Below are 21,887 nucleotides of genomic sequence, written 5' to 3'. Positions count from 1 at the left end.
TCAGCACCCACTTGATGCCAGGCACAGTGCTGGATGCTAGAGAGAAAAAGAGGAATCGCAACAATAACACTACCTGATTTCACTTTGCTGAGTGCTTTAGATGTTTTTATCTCATTTATCTTCACTGCAGATCTAAGGTGTAGGAATGACCCCCATTTGATGAGAGGGAATTTGATAGCTACAGTCACAGGTTCCTGACTGGTGGAACAGGTAGCAGAAAGCGGATTATATGCCCCTAAAGCCCATGAGCATCACTTATGCAGCATACCATGTCACCTGGCCTTGATGCCCTGGTTGTCACATGGGGGACACAAACGTGTAAGCAGCCTCTCACAGCTGTGTAATTAGTCCCCAGTAGAGGGGTACACCCATGCTGTGGTGACAGGAAATAAGAAGTAAGGGTACAATGCATGGACATTTCGCAGGGCGAGGTAGTATTTTAGAAGTTCAATGAGGTGACTCTTGAAGAATGATTTAAAGTTTGCTAGGTGGAGAGGAAAGGAGAAGGGTTTGCAGACAGGAAACCCACGGACAAAGGTATGGATCGTGAGGGCACTGAATGCCGTCAGGTATGCTGAGCAGCCCTGTGTAGGTCAAAGAGGACAGGACTGTGCTCCCCTCTCTTCCAGCTGCTGTCAGACGCATTGTTTTATTACATGCTCACAACAACCCTGTGAAGTTTATTGCTGGCTTGTGGGATGAATGGAGAGAAGTGGTGTGTTGAGAAGCTCTGAATCTAAGTTGGAGATAGGTTGGTCGTAAACGCCGTAAACGCCGTTTGCGACACTGAGTTTTCTTCCTTTGTTACTCTTTGTGAGATGGTAGCAGATAAAAAGTTACTTGAAGACATCTTCATGAACGATGTGCATTTTATGAACTTTCAAAGTCTACGCAGTCAGGTAATCTTCTCCCTGCTGAAAGTAGGAAGGTGGTGAACAGACAATAACCTTATGACGTAATAAGCATTTATTACATGTCTTTTAGTTTAAAATGTGTTGGGTAAAGATTTAAATGACAGTGTGGTCCAAAGGCATCTGCATACCTATTTTCATCACTCGACTGTGACAATACACGTGGCTGAGGCCTGTCTGTAATTACTGCTTCTAGTAATTAGTGCAACCTTTAATTCCTGCTGGGCCTTCAGTGTTAAAAGTTTGAATGAATGAATGAATATAACTTTTGTGTAGCAGTTAGAGCTAGCAACTGGTTTTACATATTGGAAAGACTCGTCAATGTTAATTGTGATCCGTTCTGATTTGATAATGAAGTTGGAAGAAAGTTTTTATTTGGTTTAAAATGCGTATAGAATATACTAACAGAAAGTAGGCTAAACATCTAATGTATTGTTTTTAGAATAAAAGAGAAGAAATTTGAGAATTTCTTCTCAAAAGCAATTTGGAGAAAATTATTTCTACTAGTAGCAAAGTCATTAACTCCTGTGACCTTTACTAAAGCTTGCAGTAGAACTAGAATCTTCCTTTCCTAGACTTGGCTTCCCACTTTTCATATCAGCAGTGTTCTTTCCAATTAAATACTCAAAAAAAATTATTCTCAGATTATAGGTAGGAGTTTTCCTGCTGAAGAAGTATTTTTAAAAATTCACCCAGATTATCGGCCTCACTAAAAACAAACAAAACAAAACAAACAACAATCCATTTTCCACGGAGTTGACTCTGACTTATGGCAACCCCATGTGCGTCAGAGTAGAACTGTGCTCCATCGGGTTTTCAGTGGCTGATTTTTTGGTAGTAGATCACCAGGCCTTTCTTCTGAGGCACATCTGGGTGGACTCGAACCTCCACCTGACTGCGTTGACTAATTACACTACCGAGGGATTCTGCTTCATTATAGGACCACTGAAAAGCAAGGCAAGAATGCCCCAGGAAGATATAGGGCAATTTTTAACTATTTGGTTTGTCATCCTAGACACACATTTGGACTAACAAGCTATCTGAATTACCCTTTGAAATCAAGCTAAACCCAGGCACTTGAAGAAGTCAGAGAATGAATATATGCATTTCCATTTCACTTAATTTGTTTGTTAATTGCCTTCAGAGCTCATTTTCCCCAATTCATTCCTTCAGTAAACATTTGTCTGTTCTATGTTAGAAATTGTGCTAATTGAGAATTGGTAGACAACACTTATTCCTAATTTAGCCATTTAATAGTTACCAATGAAATATTTTTTCCCATCTATTAGAATGTGACACATGGTATATAACTACTTAAGGGAAATGTCTAACATGTATTGTTGGTTACATTAATAAAGCAAGCTGTATGGGATTGCCGTATTCAACAGTCTTTAAACAGCAAGTTCATATAATTCAGCCTAATAGTTATTTTCAACATAAAATTAAATATTTTTTAATATTTAATCCTTTCTCTAATAAGATTTCCAAGAGTAAGTGTTACTGAGAGTAAAACTGAGTAACACACAGTAGCTATATTATGTATATACATGACTTTCATGGTTATTAAAATCATGTTCTTTCTTCTTGGTGAACAATAATTATGCCTTTTATCAATAAACCAAGAGTACAACACTGAATAAAAGGATTTATTTTTATATTATACTCTAATATTGATGATATTTCTTCATTCCAGAATATTCTATGAGCTCTGAAAATATTTGGAAGACTTTTTGGAGTGTTTCGTTTTTACCTTTGTTGTTCATCTGGTTGAAAGTGATTTTTCAATGCGCAAAATGTGTGGCTTGGTGTTTGTGTGGTTCATATGTATCCAGCCACCCAAAGAAGGAAGGAAGTGAACCCTGTGTGGTCAGGAGACACAGATTGTTTCCATGGGAAAGAAAGTATGGCCTCAGAGTGGCCATTCATGGGGACCCTTACACTCAAAATGGGCCAGTCAGAAATTCAGTCAATTGCAGGAAAAGAAACATAGTAAACATTAATTTATGCTAAAACTCATGTCAAAAAATAAAGGAATTTATGAGCTAGAAGTATTTATAGCTCTGGAGGTTGAATGACTGAGGACGTACAGATTTCGTTATTATTACAAACAATTGGGTATCAAATAATCTTTCTCAAATGTGCATTTCAAATTAATATTTGAGGAGGTTTAGTAAGCAATTTAAAAAATTTTGTATTGAAATATTAAATTTCATTTGCCCGCACAAACTGAGAATTTGGACTTCGATTGTCCTGCAGTAAAGTGTTATACAACAAATGGAAATTGTGTTGCCTCAAAAAAAGGAAATAATAAACAATGAAGACTTCTTTTTTTCCTCAGGTTTTATAAAACAATTTAATGATTGCAGAATAAGGTCATCAAATTGATGAATAAAAATGATTTTAATATTTCTAACATTTTTGGTGGTCAGTGCCTCCAAAAGAGCATGCTTGCTGAAACGTACGTGTTCATAATAGAGCTCAAATTCACATTTTTCACATAGGATGAGTCAGGTGAAGAGATGACACAGTGGTGGATATAAATGCTTAATGAATTGGTTTTAATCGTTTGTGACATTTTTCAAAGCTGTCTTTATGCTCTCCTGGCTCACAGACAGTGAGACACAGCTCCGGAGAGACATGGTTTTCTGCCAAAGCCTTGTGGCCACTGTCTGCGCCTTCTCTGAGCAGCTCATGGCGGCCTTAAACCAGATGTTTGACAACAGCAAAGAAAATGAGATGGAAACCTGGGAAGCCAGCAGAAGGTGGCTGAACCAGATAGCGAATGCAGGTGTTCTTTTTCACTTTCAGTCCTTGCTGTCACCAAACCTGGTAAGAACCACAGTGACTCCTACTGTCTTTGTAACCTGTAAACTACATTGTAACATGTTCTCCAAATAAGAAGTGGTTATTCATTTTCCCCTCATTATTTTACTTCATTATTGTATCAGCAGTCACTCAGCTACTTATGAGTATATATTTTTCTATTGTCATTTAAGTTTTAATAAGTTATGTAGACTCCGGAGTCCTGGTGACACAGTGGTAAAGAGCTCAGCTGCTAACCAAAAGGTTGGCAGTTCAAATCTACCAGCCGCTCCTTGGAAACCCTATGGGGCAGTTCTACTCTGTCCTGTAGGGTTACTATGAGTTGGAATCGACTTGATGGCAATGGTTTGGTTTTGCTGGGTTATGTAGAATGTGTAACTTCTTTCCTGATTATTTATTCCGTATGACTGCTAAAAGCTGAGAAGACTTCCATCTGTTACTAATTCTTGTATCTCTAAGTGCTCACTCGGAAAGGTCATCAGAGGAGAGAGAGTCTTTCTGCTACTGTTATTAACAAAAAATCTTTTTTCCAGTCAGAGAAAAAACAACCTGCCTTGAAACCAAAGCTCCCACTGAGGCTGTGATATTCTGAGGCGTGCTTGATACACGAGCTCAGACAACTTGCGTCGCTGTTCTGTCTGACAATCTGTTTAGAATTTGCATATGTTAAATAATTATAGGGCCTTCCTTTGTATGTATGTTTGTCCTGTTAAATCTGAGAACATTGCTATAATTAACTGTAGAATTGTCCATGTTTAGCTTCAGTTTTCCACAGTGGGTATGAAGAAAGCATCTTGAAATATTTCACAAATAAAATTGTGATGAACTGAGAGATTTTTCACATATATTTACCGTGGCTCTGATGGTTGTCATGATGTTAAAAAACAAATACGTTCACTTTATATAAAACCTCTGGTGTTCATTAAATAGAATTGTGATTTGAAACATGAGATGCTATTATCATCTATTATATTACACATGGAGCCCTGGTGGCACAGTGGTTGAGAGCTCGGCTGCTAACGAAAAGGTCAGCAGTTCGAATCCACCAGATGCTCCCTGGAAACCCTATGGGGCAGTTCTTCTCTGTCCTATAGGGTCGCTCTGAGTAGGGATTGACTTGACAGCAATGGGCAGGGCAAAGCAGGGCATATTACACATAGAAAATGTAGCTACCAAGCAATAATGGTTGAATTTTTAAATAAATACACATTATTTTTTACATCAAAATAGTGTTTTCTTTCAATGATATTGACGGTAGGGAGGTGATGGCACAGTCACAGAAGGTTCTGGAATAGTAAGATAAGGAAGTCCATCTAAGTGTACTGCAGAGAGAAGTGAATTCTTTTGAAAAAAGACTGTACGCACTCCACATGTGTGATGTATTTCTTATTTAGTTGCTAATAAAACCAAGAGAAGATTTAATTAATGAACAATCTGAAACAATGTGCTTTTGGAAATTTTTAAGAACAAAATAAATACTAATAAATCGTTACTTATCAAATATATATTACATAAGGCAGGAAGATATCTGCCTAGCCTACTTCTTAACAATTGGTAGGCATTGTTTATTGAATGAATAAATGAGGATTCATTTCTATTCTCCTTACTTGAAAAAACTGCTGTAGTCTAATCAAGTGCTGGTACTTTTACTTTAAACTTAATTTTATTTGAAATTTCAAGGAAAGGAGAAAATCACTTGCAAATTATATATCTCATAAGTGAGTCATATTCAGAATATATAAAGAACTCTGAAAACTCAATAATAAGACGACAAATAACCCAATTAAAAAGTGGGCAAAAGATTTGAATAATATTTCTCCAAAAAAAAAAACAAAAAACAAAAAAACAAATGGCCAGTAAATTGGAACTCTCATATATTGCTGGTAGGAACGTAAAATAATACAGCTGCTTCGGAAAATATAGTTTGGTGGTTCCTCAGTGTTAAATATAGAGTGTCCATGTGACTCAGCAATTCCACTCTTAGGTGTATACCCAAGAGAAGTGAAAACATACGTCCTCACAAAAACTTGTACACGAATGTTCATAGCAAGATTATTCATAATAGCCAAACAGTGGAAACAACCCAGAGGTCCCTCATCTGATGAATGCATAAACAAATTGTGGTAGGATATTCCAAACAATAGAATATTATTTGACCATAATAAGGAATGAAATACTGATACATGTTACAACATGTATGAATCTGGCAAACATTATGCAAAGTGAAAAAAGCCAGTCTCAAGAAAGACCACATATTGTTTGAGTCCATTATTATGAAATGTCCCCAAATTCGCAAATTTATAGAGACTGAAAGTAGCTTTATAGTTTCCTAGAGCTGTGAATTCGAAGAAGGGGAATGGCAGTGAATGCTAATGAGCACGGGTTTCTTTTTGAAAATGTTCTAAAACTGGATAATGGTAATGGTTGTACAACTGTGAATATTCTAAAAACTCCTCAACTGTACGCTCTGGTACATTTTATAGTGTGTGAATAATTCTATCTCAATAACACATTTAAAAAAAACAACAACAACTGGTTTTGTGAAGCCCTTAAAATTGTTTAAGGAATTGATAACAAATACAAAGGTTGCAAAGAAAAGAAAATCTCAAGGACACACTTAGTTTTTCTGCTTCTCTAAAAAGAACATGGAACCTGCTAGGACTGGGAGGGACTCCCGGGGGCTGCAGACACAGGAGCTCTGTGTGCTTCCTCAGTCCTTTCCTTCCGCTCCAGGGTTGATGACAGTTTGCTGCTGCTTTGAAAGAATTTTAAAGCAATAACAGCTTCACAGACATTTACCCAGCACTTACTATATAGCAAGCAGTATTTTTTTTAGAAAAAAAAACCCATTGCCATCAATTAGTTCCAACTCATAGTGACCTTATAGGACAGAGTAGAACTGCCCCGTAGGGTTTCCTGTAATCCTTATGGGAGCAAATCACCAGGTCTTTCTTCCACGGAGCTACTGGGATTAGGTTCAAACCCCCAGCCTTTCAGTTAGCAGCTGAGGGCTTAACCACTATGCAACCAGGGTTCCTACATTGTGAAGTACCAAACGAAGGTGTAAAGGTGGCAATTCTGTTAACCTCCTTCTCAGTTCCATGCCACCCTTCTCTGGGGCCTGGCCTACCTTAGTGACTCTGCCAGGATGAAATGCTTTATCACCTCATTCACCTTCTACTAAAGCAGTTGCTGTTGAGTCGATGCCACTTTATGGTGACCTCATGTATGTCAGAGCAGAACTGGGCTCCACTGGGTTTTCAGTAGCTGATCTTTCAGAAACAGATGGCCAGGCCTTTCTTCTGAGGTGCCTCTGGGTGGACTCGCGCCTTCAGCCTTTTGGTTAGCAGCTGAATGCGTTAGCTATTTGCACTGCCCAGGTATTCACCGTCTACTAAAGCTGCCAAAAATACGGCTACGAGCTTAGGACAGTTTTTAAAAACATGTTGTAAATGTTGTTAAAATTAATTTTTAAAAAGATTACTGACATCCTTAAGGAAAAAATTTTGTCTGTAAAAGATAAGCTGATTTAATAAGTCTAATTGTTTTTTCAGAAGGAAATTAGTAAAGGACCCAGTAGATAGTGCCCTTAACTTCTAGTAGAGAAGCCATAATCTAGTCTTAGGAAGTGGGTATCACTGAGACAAGCACTGAACGTGTTAGCCTGTCCGGGCCTTACCTGCCTCAGCTGTAAAATAAGACATCCTAGCAAAGACAAGAATGATTAAGACAAATCAAATTTTATATTCACAAGTTTCGGGACTAGGCCTCTTAAAGGCAAGTGAGTTGAAAATAATTCTTGCCCCCAAGCTCATTGCAAGAAAAATCATTACACACATGCAAATTGCTTTTATTACAGTTCTAATAAAGAGCAAATTGAATAATGCATCAGTTATCTTATCGTAAAATAGGATGACCAATGTGTCCTGCAGCTTTTTAATAAAACAATATTTTTGCTTTTGAGCTGTTATATTTATAAGATTTTGTAAGTTTAGGGGCAATTAACATACTTTTTGTGTGTGCATTTATTTGTGAATGATAAATGAAACAATATGTTTAGATCCTAGCTATAAAATAGACTGAAAAATTGTGTGTATAATAATTTAGGCAGGACTTTGAACTGGTTCTAATGGCTCGGTTATGGCCCACAGAAACAAGGCAGGGCTTCCAACCGGTTCAAAGCGGTTCAGTCATGGCCGACAGAAGCAAGGGCAGCATACACGTTGCATAGCAACCAAATATCTTGCGCCTTGGCTTTTGATCCGAGAAGGAAACAGACAGGGCACCCCACTCAAAGACAGCAGCCAACTGCGCTGCTTTGAATGTGTGTTGCTCTCCACAGCCCTGCCAATAATCCAGTCTCCTGCATAAAGCTCCTGGAAGTTTCCTGATGTGGGGGATTGGATTATTGGCTCCTGAAAGTTTCCTGATGGAGGAGCTTAGATTACTGGCTCCTGAAAGTTTCTTGATGCAGGAGATTGGATTATTGACAGGACACGTTGAAAGCTGCGCGGTCAACCGCCATCTTTGAGCTGGGCACGCTGCCTGTTTCCTAATCGGTTTGAAAGCCAAAGCGCAAGAGATTTGGTGGCTATGCAATGTTTATGGGCCCATGTTTCTGTGGACCACGACTGAACCGCTTCCAACTGGTTTGAAGCCCTGCCTTGTTTCCGTCAGCCATGACTGAACCATTTAGAACTGGTTTAAGTCCTGAATCTAGTTAATAGAGAAAAGGAGAAATATAAAACTACAAAGCTATAAAAGAAACTTGTAAGTTGAGGAATTTGTTAATTGCAGTGAGGGTCTTACGTGTTTATAATTATTGTCGTGTGTCAATAAAACAAAACATTAAATGAAGTGACTTTTAATCTGGATTTATATTACATTACATTACATCATATATATCATATCATGTCATATTATTACATAGTGTTTTCTTTCTTTCTAGACAGATGAACAAGCCATGCTGGAAGATACACTGGTTGCATTATTTGATTTGGAGAAGGTTTCCTTTTACTTTAAACCATCAGAAGAGGAGCCACTGGTTGCAAGTATATCACTAAATATTTCATAGATATTTTATAGAATTTCTTTGGAATCAAACAATAACATATGGTGTAAAATTGATATGTATGTCTTTGATATATATTTTAAATTATTTTATATAAAATATTTATATTTAGGATAAAATAATTCATAGCAACCGACTATGATAGTGATGAAAAATATATATAATTTGAATCTGAAGGTAATTCTAAACTTTATTTTCATCTGTTACTTGGACATCCAAACTTTTACTAAAATATATGACAATTACATGGCAAAGAATATTGAATATATGTGGACTGCCAGAAGAACAAATTTGTGTTGGAAGTATAGCCAGAATATTCCTTAGAAGCAAGGATGGTGAGATCTCGTCTCACGTACTTTGGACACGTTATCGGGAGGGACCAGTCCCTGGAGAAGGACATTATACTTGGTAAAGTAGAGGGTTAGCAAAAAAGAGGAGGACCCTCGATGAGATGGATTGACGCAGTGGCTTCAACAGTTGGCTCAAATAGAGCAAAGATTGTGAGGATGGCACAGGACCAGGCAGTGTTTCGTTCTGTTGTACGTAGGGTTGCTGTGAGTTGGAACTGACTCGACAACACCTAACAACAACAACAATATAGCAAAAATGACTGAATTGAGTTTTCACTCTTTATCTCCAATTCATAGTCTAGAGAATATGTTTGTAGAGAGTAAAAATAATGATTTAGAGCTAAAAAGAAATGGAGGAGACCGAAGTCATGGTCACATTTATATAATTTAAATCTAATAGAGAGACATGATTGGTTGATCTGGCAATAACTGATAAAAAATATAATTTAATTCTGAAGGAATAGACATGTATTCTACCTTTTTTGTTCATTTATTAAATGAAAATTGACAATAAGATAATCTGAGTCCCTAAAAATTTTAACATGTACAAATATACTCACATTCCAAGGGGCAAAACACTTTCCCAGTCTCTTGAGTGCTGGAGATACAACAGTGAACGAGATGGAAAAGGATTTTGCTCCCTTGGAGACTGTACTATAGGATGAATAAATGAATCAACAGAAATAAAAAAACCTGAATTCAAATCCAGAGATTCCATTCTCACCTTCAAAAACGATAATAATAGTTTTACTCGCTGTAGATGCAAAGGGTGGTGGAGATTAAATAAGGTAATGTGTTTGAAAGACTGTAGCATTACATATGGCCTATGGTAGCTTTCAATAAATATTCGAATACTTCCTCCTCACTCTATTACTTTGCATTCTTTTATAAGGTCATATTTATAGCATTATCCATACTTATTTTTCCATGAAAAATAATGAGATTCTGAATAATTGTGGCATGCCAAGCAAGCAGGACTCAAAAGTCTGGATTAATGTTATTTCATTTTCAGAGAAGAAATAATTATTAAGAATGAATAATGTGCTAAATAAAAAAAAAAAATCAAAACTTGATGCTGTCTAGTTGATTCCAACTCATAGTGACCCTATAGGACAGAGTAGAACTACCCCATAGGATTTCCAAGGAGTAGCTGGTGGATTCAAACCGCTGACCTTTTGGTTAGTAGCCAAGCACTTAACCACCGTGCCACCAGGGCTCCATGTGCTAAATACTGACCTAAATTCTAAGAATATACCAGCAAACTAATTACTGTTGAGTCATTTCCAACTCATGGCAACTATAATATGTGTCAGAATAGAACTGTGCTCCATAGGGTTTTCAATGGCTGATTTTTCAGAAGTAGATCACCAGGCCTTTCTTCTGAGATGCCTCTGGGTGGACTTCAAACGCCAACCTTTTGGTTAGCAGCTGAGTGCATTAACCATTTGCACCAGCAAGGGACTGTAGTGATATAATGGTGAGTAAATAAAGACCTTGCTGGCATGGAGCTTAGAGAGTAGTGAAACATGCAAAGGAATAAATGGGCAATTTGACCCACTTTAATGATAGGGAAAATACAAGGTACTTCCAGAGTCATATAATTAGTGAAGGAGGAATAAATTAACTAAATTATTAGGCTGTGTATAATTAAATGTATTTTGTGGAATATATACATTTTTAGGAGAATAGCATAATGACAACAGGTCTTCCCCTTCCATGGAAGTGTTATGGGAAATTTTATAGTAATTAATTAATTAAGAGAATGTATTTGTTGAGCCCTACTATTCACATAGAGGCTAGGTGTTAAGCCTGGAGCTGTGGATGCCATGTTAATAAGACAGACCTGGTCCTTGTCTTTATAGAGCTCACAGCCTAGTTGGGAGACAGTGAAAAAGGAATCAAATACCCAGATAATTAGGACTGTGATCAGTCCTATGAAGGAAATAAAGAGATACCTAAAGAGTACAGATGGGGTGCCTCATTTCTAAGGAATGACTGGGGAAGAGCTCTCTGCAGAAGAGGGTTCTCAGGTGAGACCAGAAGGACAAGAAAAACCAAACCCTGCAGAAGGTCAGGGAAGAGCTACTCAGGCAAAAGGAACTAAGAACTTCTTAGTTTAAGACTTATTTTCACAGTCTCTGGCCCACCCAAGGATTGGGGGCCATGTTTATAGAGATGGGACATCACTGTTGAAACTGCTAAGATGAATCCCTCTCTACAATGATAGCAGAGACTTTTTTCTCATGCAGTGATGGTTTTAAAGCTTTTCATCGTCCCGACCACCACCCATCTATCAGTTGGTTGTGCTGTGGTGACTTGCATGTTGCTGTGATGCTGGAAGCTGTGGCACTGCTATTTTAAATACCAGCAGGTGATGTGCTTCTGAAAGTTAGCCCGTGAAAATCTTATGAATCACAATAGATCATTGTACGACTCCCTTTCTTTAGACATGTTATCAGGAGGGATCAATCGCTGGAGGAGGACGCCAAGTTTGGTGAAGTAGAGGGTCGAGGAGGGTGAGGGAGACCCTTGGTGATATGGATTGGCACAGTAACTGCAATGATGTACTCAAATGTGCCAGAAATCGTAAGGATGATGCAGGATCGGGCAGCGTTGCGTTCTGTTGTACATAAGGTCCTGAGTTGGAGTCGACTCGATTGCAGCTATGTATCTAATTATTTTAAACCAAAAAAAAACAAAGCCAGTTGCTGTCAAGTCAGTTCTGACTTATGGAGACACCACGTGTGTCAGAATAGAACTCTGTTCTGTAGGACCTTTATGGCTGTGACCTTTCAGGGGCAGATCGCCAGGCCTTTCTGCCAGCACGCTTCTGGGTAGGTTCGAACCACTGACCTTTCAGTTAGTAGCCTAGTGCTTAACTGTTTGTGCCACCCGGAGACTCTTATATAATCATACCTAGCCCTAATCGTCAAGTTTGTTTTTCATGGTGGATAAATTCCCATGAATAAGGGGCAACAATTTTTACCTCTATGTTAATACACACTTTCACAGATGCGGCGAATACTTTGCAGGAAACGTTCTCCAACCTTCCACGTAGTGTTCTTTAATTACTCTTAGCGTTACCTGCACTTTAAATTTAATATACTGGATAACTTTCAGCAAGTTTCAGATTCTTCATTCCTGGTGTAGTATATTTATTTGTCCTTTGCTAGTCCTATCATATGAAAGCACAAATGCTATAATCATTTTTTTTTTCATTTCAATGACATTATCTATTTGTGAACACAGAGATGAGCTGTGTTGATATCAAAGAGCAAAAGGATGGAATTAAAAAAAAATTAAAATACCTATGAGAGACAGTGTATGAAAAGGGGAACTAGAAGATACAAATACTTAGTGTCCATATATCTGTATTTTTTTAGTGTCTATATATCTGTTTCTCTTTATTTGAGAAACCAGGACGTGGGGTATTTTCCCAATTATAAAAGAGCAGTTATTTTCCAACCCTTCAACTGATAGGTTTATTTATTCTCTTTCCTGAACCAAAATCATTCATATCTTCCTTGAAATAATTAGGAACAAAAATAAAATACACAATATTATATTGCATAAAGGAAATTTTAGTTGGTGATGCAGTGCCCACTCTACTGATATGCAGAATTAAATTAGTAAATTTAATAAGAAGCCTGGAGTCTGGGATAATAAATATATTTAACTTTGAACTCTATTTTTATATACTACGTCATTTCAAGAAGCAGTTTAGAAATAATATTAAGAACGCATCCTAAATGCCTACTATATGTTAGCCTTAATTTTTAACTAGTGTGATTATTCTAGACTGTTAGGAAAATTTTATATTTGTTTTTAATGAGGTAGAAATTATTTATCATTCATCTAAGTATCATAAAACGAAGGGGATTTATGATATCACTGTGAAACACTCCTACAGCATTTTAGCTTTTCAGGTTGGTCAGGTTTTCTTTTTCTTGTAATTGTTTTAGGAGCTTTTAAAATAAAAGAATTTGGACTGATAATTTCTAATTTTTGTAAGACATCACCACAGGATAATACATTCTGATCTGGTTTCAGGGAATGAAGTGGGCAAAACCCGTACTAATTTCAATAATAGTTGCTGTGTATTCCATTTCTTGCACACTACTTAAGAAGTGTACCCCAAGGACTCACTTTGACTAAAATATGAATGAGGCAGCTTCCCTGGGGGAGTTTGGATTCTCACCCATGTGTAGCTGATGTCTCGTTTAGTTATGCGAGACATCTGGTGTCAAAGTGTAGGGAAGTTTCCTGTTACAGAATTTTATATATAGCAGAGTAATAAATCTGTTGCTTTAGCTAATGAGAATCTGATTTAATACTCCTTCACTGAAAAGCGCTCTAAGTATGCCTACCCTGAACTTGGTACTCTTGAGCATTTTAACAGATTAAAAAAAGTATCAAACCTGTTGCTGTCGAGTCAATTCCAACTCATAGCACCCCTATAGGACAGAGTAGAGCTGCCCATAGGGTTTCCAAAGCTGTAGTCTTTATGGAAGCAGACTGCCACATCTTTCTCCCGCAGAGCAACTGAAGGGTTTGAACCGATGACCTTTCGGCTAGCAGCCGAGTGCTTAACCATTGAACCACCAGGGCTCCTTAGGATTTTTTCTTTTTTTAAAGGTTAGCAAATATACTGTATAATATATCCTGATTTTAGGAAATAATATAGTATTAAATGTCGTTTCAGATGTCCCTCTTACATATCAAGCAGAAGGAAGCCGGCAAGCTCTTAAAGTGTATTTCTCCATTGACAGTTACCATTTTGAACAACTGCCTCAACGGTTGAAAAATGGAGGAGGGTTTAAAATTCATCCTGTTCTTTTTGCACAAGGTAAACTGCTTTCCTTTTGATTTTTGCTGTACTTAAATTATCTTGTTAAGTTTTATAGTAGTGATGACAATTATTTTTTCATTAATTCAAAAATTCTCTCAGAGTACTTAGGCACATTCACTTCTGGGAATGTATATTAAGAAAATGATCTCATGTGGGTTAAATATTTATCAAACAGGATTGCAGCATGATTTATAATAAAGAAACGAGACATTGTTTTGAATTAATAAAGATAGATTAAATGGATTTAACTAAATTAAATGGGCTAAATAAATATGGTAAACCCAAAACCAAACCCGTTGCCATGGAGTCGATTCCTATTCATAGCGACCCTATAGGACAGAGTAGAACCACTCTGTAGTGTTTCCAAGGCTGTAATCTTTACCGAAGCAAACTGCCACATATTCTTCCCAAGGAGGGGCTGGCGGGTTCGAACCGCTGACCTTTTGGTTAACAGCCGAGTGCTTAATCACTGCACCAACAAAACCAAAACCAAACCCATTGCTGAGAACTGCCCGTAGGGTTTCCAAGGAGCTGCTGGTGAATTTGAACTGCTGACTTTTTGGTTAGCAGCTGTAGCTCTTAACCACTGCATCACCAGGGCTCCTAAATTATGGTAAAACCATTAAAACTGTGTGGCTAAAAATATTTTATGATATAGAAAAAATGGTTAAGAGCTCAGATTTACATGTATGTCAAAATATTTTCAATAACTATCATTGGGTGGTTAAATTGTTTTTTGTTATTTTAGTTGTTCTTATTATTGTCAATATTTGTCAGTATATGTGTATCTTTTGTAAATATACTTTTTTTTTTGAAATGAAGAATGAATGTCAACTGCAGCAGAAGGAATTAAGGTTAGCATGAGTAAAGGATTCTTGCAGTGAACTAGGTATCTAAGGGATCTTTTTGATTTCAGGGGTCATAAAATCCTGCCTAGAAGAGATGAGAAGTCCAGATTGTTGTGTAGTCTCTTCCAGTCTGTGATTTAAAAAAAAAAAAAAACCTTGTTGTGACACAAGATTACATCGATTTCCCTGAGTAGTATCATAGGACATTTCATTTTTTCTTCTTTTGAGTTTTCAACAACTGTATTGGTTTTGCTGTGGAATTTTTACAGTCTAATAAAAATGGAAAAAGTAGATGAGATAAAATCAATCTAGATAAGTGAAGACCAGACAGATATGTGAAATCTAAATTCACTACCAGGTGACAATTCTCTTTTGTACTGTATGCATATTATTTTAAAACCCTGAATTCTGAAAGAGAGATTACTCTTCGTTTTGCGTAGTTTAAGACTGTGACTACCTCAAACAGATACTGGGCAATAATACATTTAACAGAGGGACGTTTCAGTGAATACAAGGTCTTAGGAGTTATAAGAAGATATTTTCATTTCTTCTCGGAGGACTGTGATGTATAGGCAGGGTCAGTTTAGATAGTACAAGATTCTGTAATGAACAGGAATAAAATATTAAAAAAAAAAATGAGCGAAAATAGATCTTTGGAGACATGTTAAGAGAATAGTTTAACCTAAAATATATTAAAAGCTAATACAGAGATAGTTTTAGAAGGTAGGGAAGGTTGCTGATTTGGAATGTTAACTTTTATAGGGCTTAACCAGAGCTGCTTGCAGTGTTAAAGCCTCTTTGCTTCTTTTCCTTTTTATTTTTGTTAATTTTGTTTTTGAAGTCATTACTGAGATGACAGATGGCACTAAGCATCTTTAAAAAAAAATGCATTTGTGACACATTAATAAATAGCTGAATAATCACACCCAGCAGCATATGTACATAGGAAAAATAAGACTGTTTTTCAAGTTAACTTCTCTTTTCTAATTTTTCTAATGACAATTTAAGAATAACCCACTGCTGTCAGTCAATTCCAACTCATAGTAACCCTTTAGGACAGAGTTGAACCGCCCCATAGGGTTTCCAAGGCTGTAAATTTCAGCGGAAGCAGACTGCCACACCTTTCTCCCATGGAGCAGCTGGTGGGTTCGAGCTGCCAACATTTTTGGTTAGCAGCTGAGCACTGTAATCACTGCACCGCCAGGGCTCCTTAAGAATATTGTTTCAGGACAAACAATATCACTGTTAAAATGTAATTTAAAGTTTAAAATACAGTTAACATGGCAACCACTAGATGTTATTACTCTTCCAACAGTAAGAGTTGAAAAATGAATTAAATGAGCAACAAATGGAAATAACTTCTGCAGTTGAGGTCACAGATCGGTAAAGAAGACTGGAAAGTAGTTCGTCTCATTAAAAATCTGTCACTGATAAAGGTTGTTATTTAAAGGGAGTGCAGACGTTCCTCTACACTCATAAAACCCCCAGGGACATTAGCTCTTCTTAGTATTCCTCAGACTGAGAGAAACACAGGAACTTGAGATTTCATTAGTAGAGATTACCATCTGGTAAGTGAAAGAGATAGTAAATGGAAGAGATTTCCAACTTGAGTCTATTCCTGGGATAAAAGTTTATTTGAAGGGTTTTAGTTGTGTGTGTTCATGGGTCTTTCCTAGCAAATAGTAAAAAAAAACAGAAAAAGAAAGAATGAACAAAATTGACCGTTTCCTGGGAAATGTATTAAAAGCAGCCCTCCTGAAATATCACTTTCTTCCCATTTTTCTTCCTGGTTGGAGCCCCAGGCAAAAGAGGGGCACACTATTTGAGGGGTATCATGTAGATACTATTAGATCCAGAATTCCAGGATTGGTGTACACAGGGTACACTTTAGGGGACGTGTATTGCTAAAGGCCAGAGTTCCCAGAGAACAGAAATGTAGGGGGAAAAAAAAGCCCACACAAGTATACAGATCCCCAAAGTAAAGAACCAAGAGACATCCAGACAATAATGTCAGCACAAAACATAACCAAAATGCTAGAAGGTGAAGATCACACTAAAGCCATCTTCTGGCTAATATTCCTAAATACTTCCTACAGGTCAGGAAATGAATTCTCATGGGATCCCTGTGTTTGGAACCTGGTGAGGTAAAGCAGGTCATTATAAATTGGGTGAAAATAAGTAGAAACGTGTTATATGTCATGGATTGAATTGTGTCCCCCAAAAATATGTGTCAGCTTGGTTAGGCCACAATTCCCAGTATTGTGTGGTTGTCCTCCATTTTGTGATCTGATGTAATTGCCCTGTGTGTTGTAAATCCTAATCTCCACCTGTGGTTAATGAGGCAAGATTGGATTATGTTGAAGAGGATTAGGGTGGGATGTAACACCCTTGCTCAGGTCACATCCCTGATCCAATGTAAAGGGAGTTTCCCTGGTGTGTGGCCTGTACCACCTTTTATCTTAAAAGCGATAAAAGGAAAAGGAAGTGAGCAGAGAGTTGGGGGACCTCATACCACCAACAAAGCAGCACTGGGAGCAGAGCGTGTCCTTTGGACCCAGGCTTCCTGCACAGAGAAGGTCCTAGTCCAGGGGAAGATTGATGAGAAGGACCTTCCTCCAGAGCTGACAGAGAAAGAAAGCCTTCCCCTGGAGCTGACACCGTGAATTTGGACTTGTAGCCTATTCGACTGTGAGAAAATAAATTTCTCTTTGTTAAAGCCACCGATTGTGGTATTTCTGTTATAGCAGCACTAGATGACTAACACAACATACTTTCAGTCTTAAAATGATTTGATCTTTAATGTTCTCTAACAATGATTAGATTTTCCTTTTTTTTTTTTTGGCTGACAACCTAAATTTAATGGAATGTTTTACTTTCACTAATTCAAAAGTATTAGAACTAAAAAAGAAAGCAAACAAATTGTATTTTAAATAATACTTTTAATTAAATACTATTCAAGAAATTAAATGTTTATCTAACCAAATCCACCAATACTACTTCTAAGAAATATGTTATTTATAGAAGGGAACTAAACTAGACAAAGAAATGCTAAGGAGAGACCAAGGATTGAAATTACCATGACAGTATTATACATTTAACCTATTTTTGCTGAGAATAGAAATTTATTTTGTACAATGTCATTCCATTTTTTTTTAATAGCAATAAGTAAAAAAAAGCCATTTAGCTAAAATAGACAATGTCATCCTCCTCTCCCTTCTTTGCCACACAAATTTTAGATTTTAAATACAGAACTCAGTGGTTTTTTTTCATTTTCCTACAACCGCATACATGTGCCACAAAATTTTTGCTAAGACTCTTGGCAACATTTTAAGACTCTTCTCCTCTTTTTAAAAATATTTTATGTAATTGTGAATTTTAACTGTCTTGTTAATTTGGAAATACTAGTACCAGTTGCCACTGAGTTGATTCAGAAGAGAAGTGTATCAGAAGAGAACTGTGCTCCGTAGGGTTTTCAGTGGCTGAGTTTTTGAAAGTAGATCACTAGGCCTTTCATCCAAGGAGTCTCCGGGTGGATTCAAACCTTCAACCTGTTGGTTAGCAGCCAAGCATATTAACCGTTTGTAACACGCAGGGACTTCAGTTTGGAAATATTGTTTATAAGTATAATGAAAATGACAATTTATGGGAATGTGGAAATATTAGCTTAAATTTTTATTAAATGATATTTACATAATTGTTTGATTTATTGTAACACAATTTTAGAGCAGGACAAGCCGTTCTAGCGAAAGTCAAACCATCAGGAGCTTTATAAAAATTGGCTCCCAGGTTGAATCTTCGCCTACCCTCTCCCAATTCTGTTGTTTCTTCTTAGGCTCTCCGCCAGTCTTTCTGGTCTTGTCACAAATTGATGTTTCCTTGCATAGTACTTCATCTGACTTCCCAAAACTGCCTATTTTGTTAAGCACACATGTGCATAATCTATATCTCATGATAATTGAATCAGATATTGCCCGTAAAGCACCGGGCATGTTGCCTAGAACGTGGAACTCATTCAATAAATGATAACAATAGTCATGTGCTCTCTTACTACTCTTACTTAATTATTCCCCAGTAACCCTAATTAGTACCTGATTCTGACTCATAGTGACCCTAAAGCACAGAGTAGAACTGCTGCATAGGATTTCCAAGACCGTAATCTTTATAGAAGCCACATCTTTCTCCTGCAGAGCGGCTGGTGGGTTCGAACTGCTGACCTTTCGGTTAGCAATTGAGCACTTAACCACTGCACCACCAGGGCTCCTTCCCTAACTAGTAGGCACTCTTATTATTTCCATTTCACAAATGAGGAACCTGAGTACCTCAGATATTAATTACCTTGTCTAAGGTCTTAGAGCTACTAAGAAGCAGAATGTGGGGTTTTACCCCAAGGCAAGTGCTTACATCATTAGCTTTGCAACTATGAAGAATACGTCCCACTGAAGTATGACTATCGATAGACTTAGTCCTCTTGGGATATTTGCCTTTCACAATAAAAGCTTGTTAACAAAAGTGAACATGGAATTATGGCGTGTATTTGAGTATTGTTTTTTCAGGGAGCCTTCCATTTATTTCTTGTGTGTTCAGGACCAGAAGCTTGCCGAAACAGTTGCAAATCTTCTAATTCAGGCAGAAGTCATAAAGAATACACAAAGAAAGCAACAACCCTTGACACAAGCCCATAATTTGGATTTCCTGTACTGAAGTAAATGTAGTATGCTTTCTCTCAAATATTCCACCATTGCTTTTCTTAATTACAAACCAATAATATCATTAAAAAAAATTCCAAAGTTAGCAATACTCTTTAAAATTTTTGTTGTTTTCTTTAGTGCCCTAGAACTCTTGAGTAGTTGAGAAAATGTAGGACAGACAAAAATAACAGTCACTTTCCTCTTTTCTCTAAAAAATGGTCATGACAGTTTGTCAATTTGAGGAAGCACCACTATTTAGAAAGTACTGCATTGAGCAGTTTTTTAAAAAGAGTTCATTTTTATTAATTTTGAAATAGTCTGTTAAAAATAAGCTTATAAATGGTAATACATTTAAAGGGAAATTAATTCACATTTCCATACTGGACCCATTGCCTTTCTTATTGCTGCCAACTTCTCCATAGGAAATCTTGTCTTTCTAGACCCTTTCATGTGATTAATTTCCTCTCAAAATTTTTAAAAATGTAAACTCATCAAGTTTAAAGGAAAAAGAAATATTTAACCAAAAAAGAAGGAAATCTATATTAATCAAAAGGTGCTCGAAATTAGTAGGAAGTTACATATATGGTCGTGCTTATTTATTTACTAACCATTTGAATACAAGTGATTTTCTAAGATTTTACTTTATGCACCTTAGTATTTCTTAATGTAATTGAGGCTACAAGAGAATGTGAATGTACATACAGAGTGATAATGTGTGTGTGTGTGTGTAAAGGTAATATATATTTGGGTGTGTGTGTCTGTATGTATGTGTATAAAACCCAAAACCTGTTGCCGTTGAGTTGACTCCAACTTATAGCGACCCTGTAAGACAGAGTAGAACTGCCCTATAGGGTTTCAAAGGCCATAAATCTTTATGGAAGCAGACTGCTACATCTTTCTCCCACAGAGAGCGGCTGGTGGGGTTTAACTGCTTACCTTTCAGTTAGCAGATGAGTACTTAACCACTGCACCACCAGGGCTCCTTATGTGTATCCCCAAACCAAAAAACCCACTGCCATTGAGTTGATTCCAACTCATAGCAACCCTATAGGACAGAGTAGGACTGCCCCATAGGGTTTCCAAGGCTGTAAATCTTTATGGAAGCAGACTGCCTCATCTTTCTCTCATGGAATGGCTGGTGGGTTTGAACTGCTGACGTCTTGGTTAGCATCTAAGTGCTTTAACCACTGTGCCGTCAGGGCTCCTTATGTGTATAATAGGTAATATATATATATGCGTGTGTGTGTGTAATAGGTTATATACATATGGGTATGTATATGTGTATGTATGTACACTCACTCCTCACTTATGGACACGGTTAGATTCCAAAGATCAGGTTGTTATGCGAAAATCAGCATTATGTGAAAATGGAGGATGACCACATCAGATCACGTAATGGAAGATGACTACATCACTATATAACTGCCAAGTCACATCATTACATAACCTCCAGACAACTGAGAACCATGGCCCAGCCAACTTAACACATAACCTTAACCTTCACAGCCAGTGTTACTCTTGCCTCACACCTTGGCATTCCTTACTGCCAAATGTATGTTGTTAATGTGCAAAATAGTCAGATAGTAGATTTTTTACTGTTGTCGTTAATGGGAAATGTCAGATAATGAGATAGTCAATAAGTGAGGAGTAAGCGTGCATATATATATATAATATGAAGTTTGAGTTTAGCTTCAAGAACTTACACAGAATGTTTTAAAATTAGAGAACAGTTTAAGCTAGAAATTTATTTAATTAATGGAGATAATCACCAAATGTTTGCTACTTATTTCGAAAGCAGAAGAATGGTTTTGATTCATTTTTGTGTTAGTTCAAGATAGTTTCTTGCATCTGTGTTCATACTTGGTGCTATTTGATACATTTGCTAATAATCAATAATATTACACTAAATGTGGAGAAATCAAGTCCAAAAAATCCTGTGTAAAGTACATGTACTTGTTTACACAGCACTGGAGAGCATGGAAGGATATTATTACAAAGACAATGTTTCAGTGGAAGAATTTCAAGCCCAAATAAATGCAGCCTCATTGGAAAAGGTCAAACAGTACAACCAGAAGCTCAGGTATGTAATAGTCTGAGTTTTATTTTTTTTAAATCAGTTTCCATATTTTGCTAGGATCTCATGAATAGTATAATTTACATTATTCAATATATTAGATTATTAATGATGATGTTTCCTTTGACATAAAGCTCTCTACCTTAGGATTTAATATTTTGAATATTATAACGGGTATTCTTTTCCAAAAGAAAAGACTTTTTTAAAAATAGCATTTTGAAAATTGTAATACTAGTGTTTTAATTTATAGAAAAGGTAAAGGTAAAGGAGAAG

General features: G+C 36.9%; 1 protein-coding gene across 1 annotated transcript in view; it reads left to right on the top strand.

Annotated features, from left to right (window-relative positions):
* The window catches only part of PREX2 (phosphatidylinositol-3,4,5-trisphosphate dependent Rac exchange factor 2), a 324,079-nt gene that overhangs the window by 215,300 nt on the left and 86,892 nt on the right, over nucleotides 1–21,887 (top strand). Inside the window, exons 32-35 of the mRNA XM_012554436.1 lie at nucleotides 3,523–3,740; nucleotides 8,683–8,785; nucleotides 13,858–14,001; nucleotides 21,506–21,620. Of these exons, the coding sequence (XP_012409890.1) occupies nucleotides 3,523–3,740; nucleotides 8,683–8,785; nucleotides 13,858–14,001; nucleotides 21,506–21,620 (580 nt within the window). The remainder of the gene's footprint in view (nucleotides 1–3,522; nucleotides 3,741–8,682; nucleotides 8,786–13,857; nucleotides 14,002–21,505; nucleotides 21,621–21,887) is intronic.

This window comes from Trichechus manatus, unplaced genomic scaffold, assembly GCF_000243295.1.
Source record: "Trichechus manatus latirostris isolate Lorelei unplaced genomic scaffold, TriManLat1.0 scaffold00018, whole genome shotgun sequence".
NCBI classification, from domain to species: domain Eukaryota; kingdom Metazoa; phylum Chordata; class Mammalia; order Sirenia; family Trichechidae; genus Trichechus; species Trichechus manatus.
This window is presented reverse-complemented; position numbering and strand designations above follow the sequence as displayed.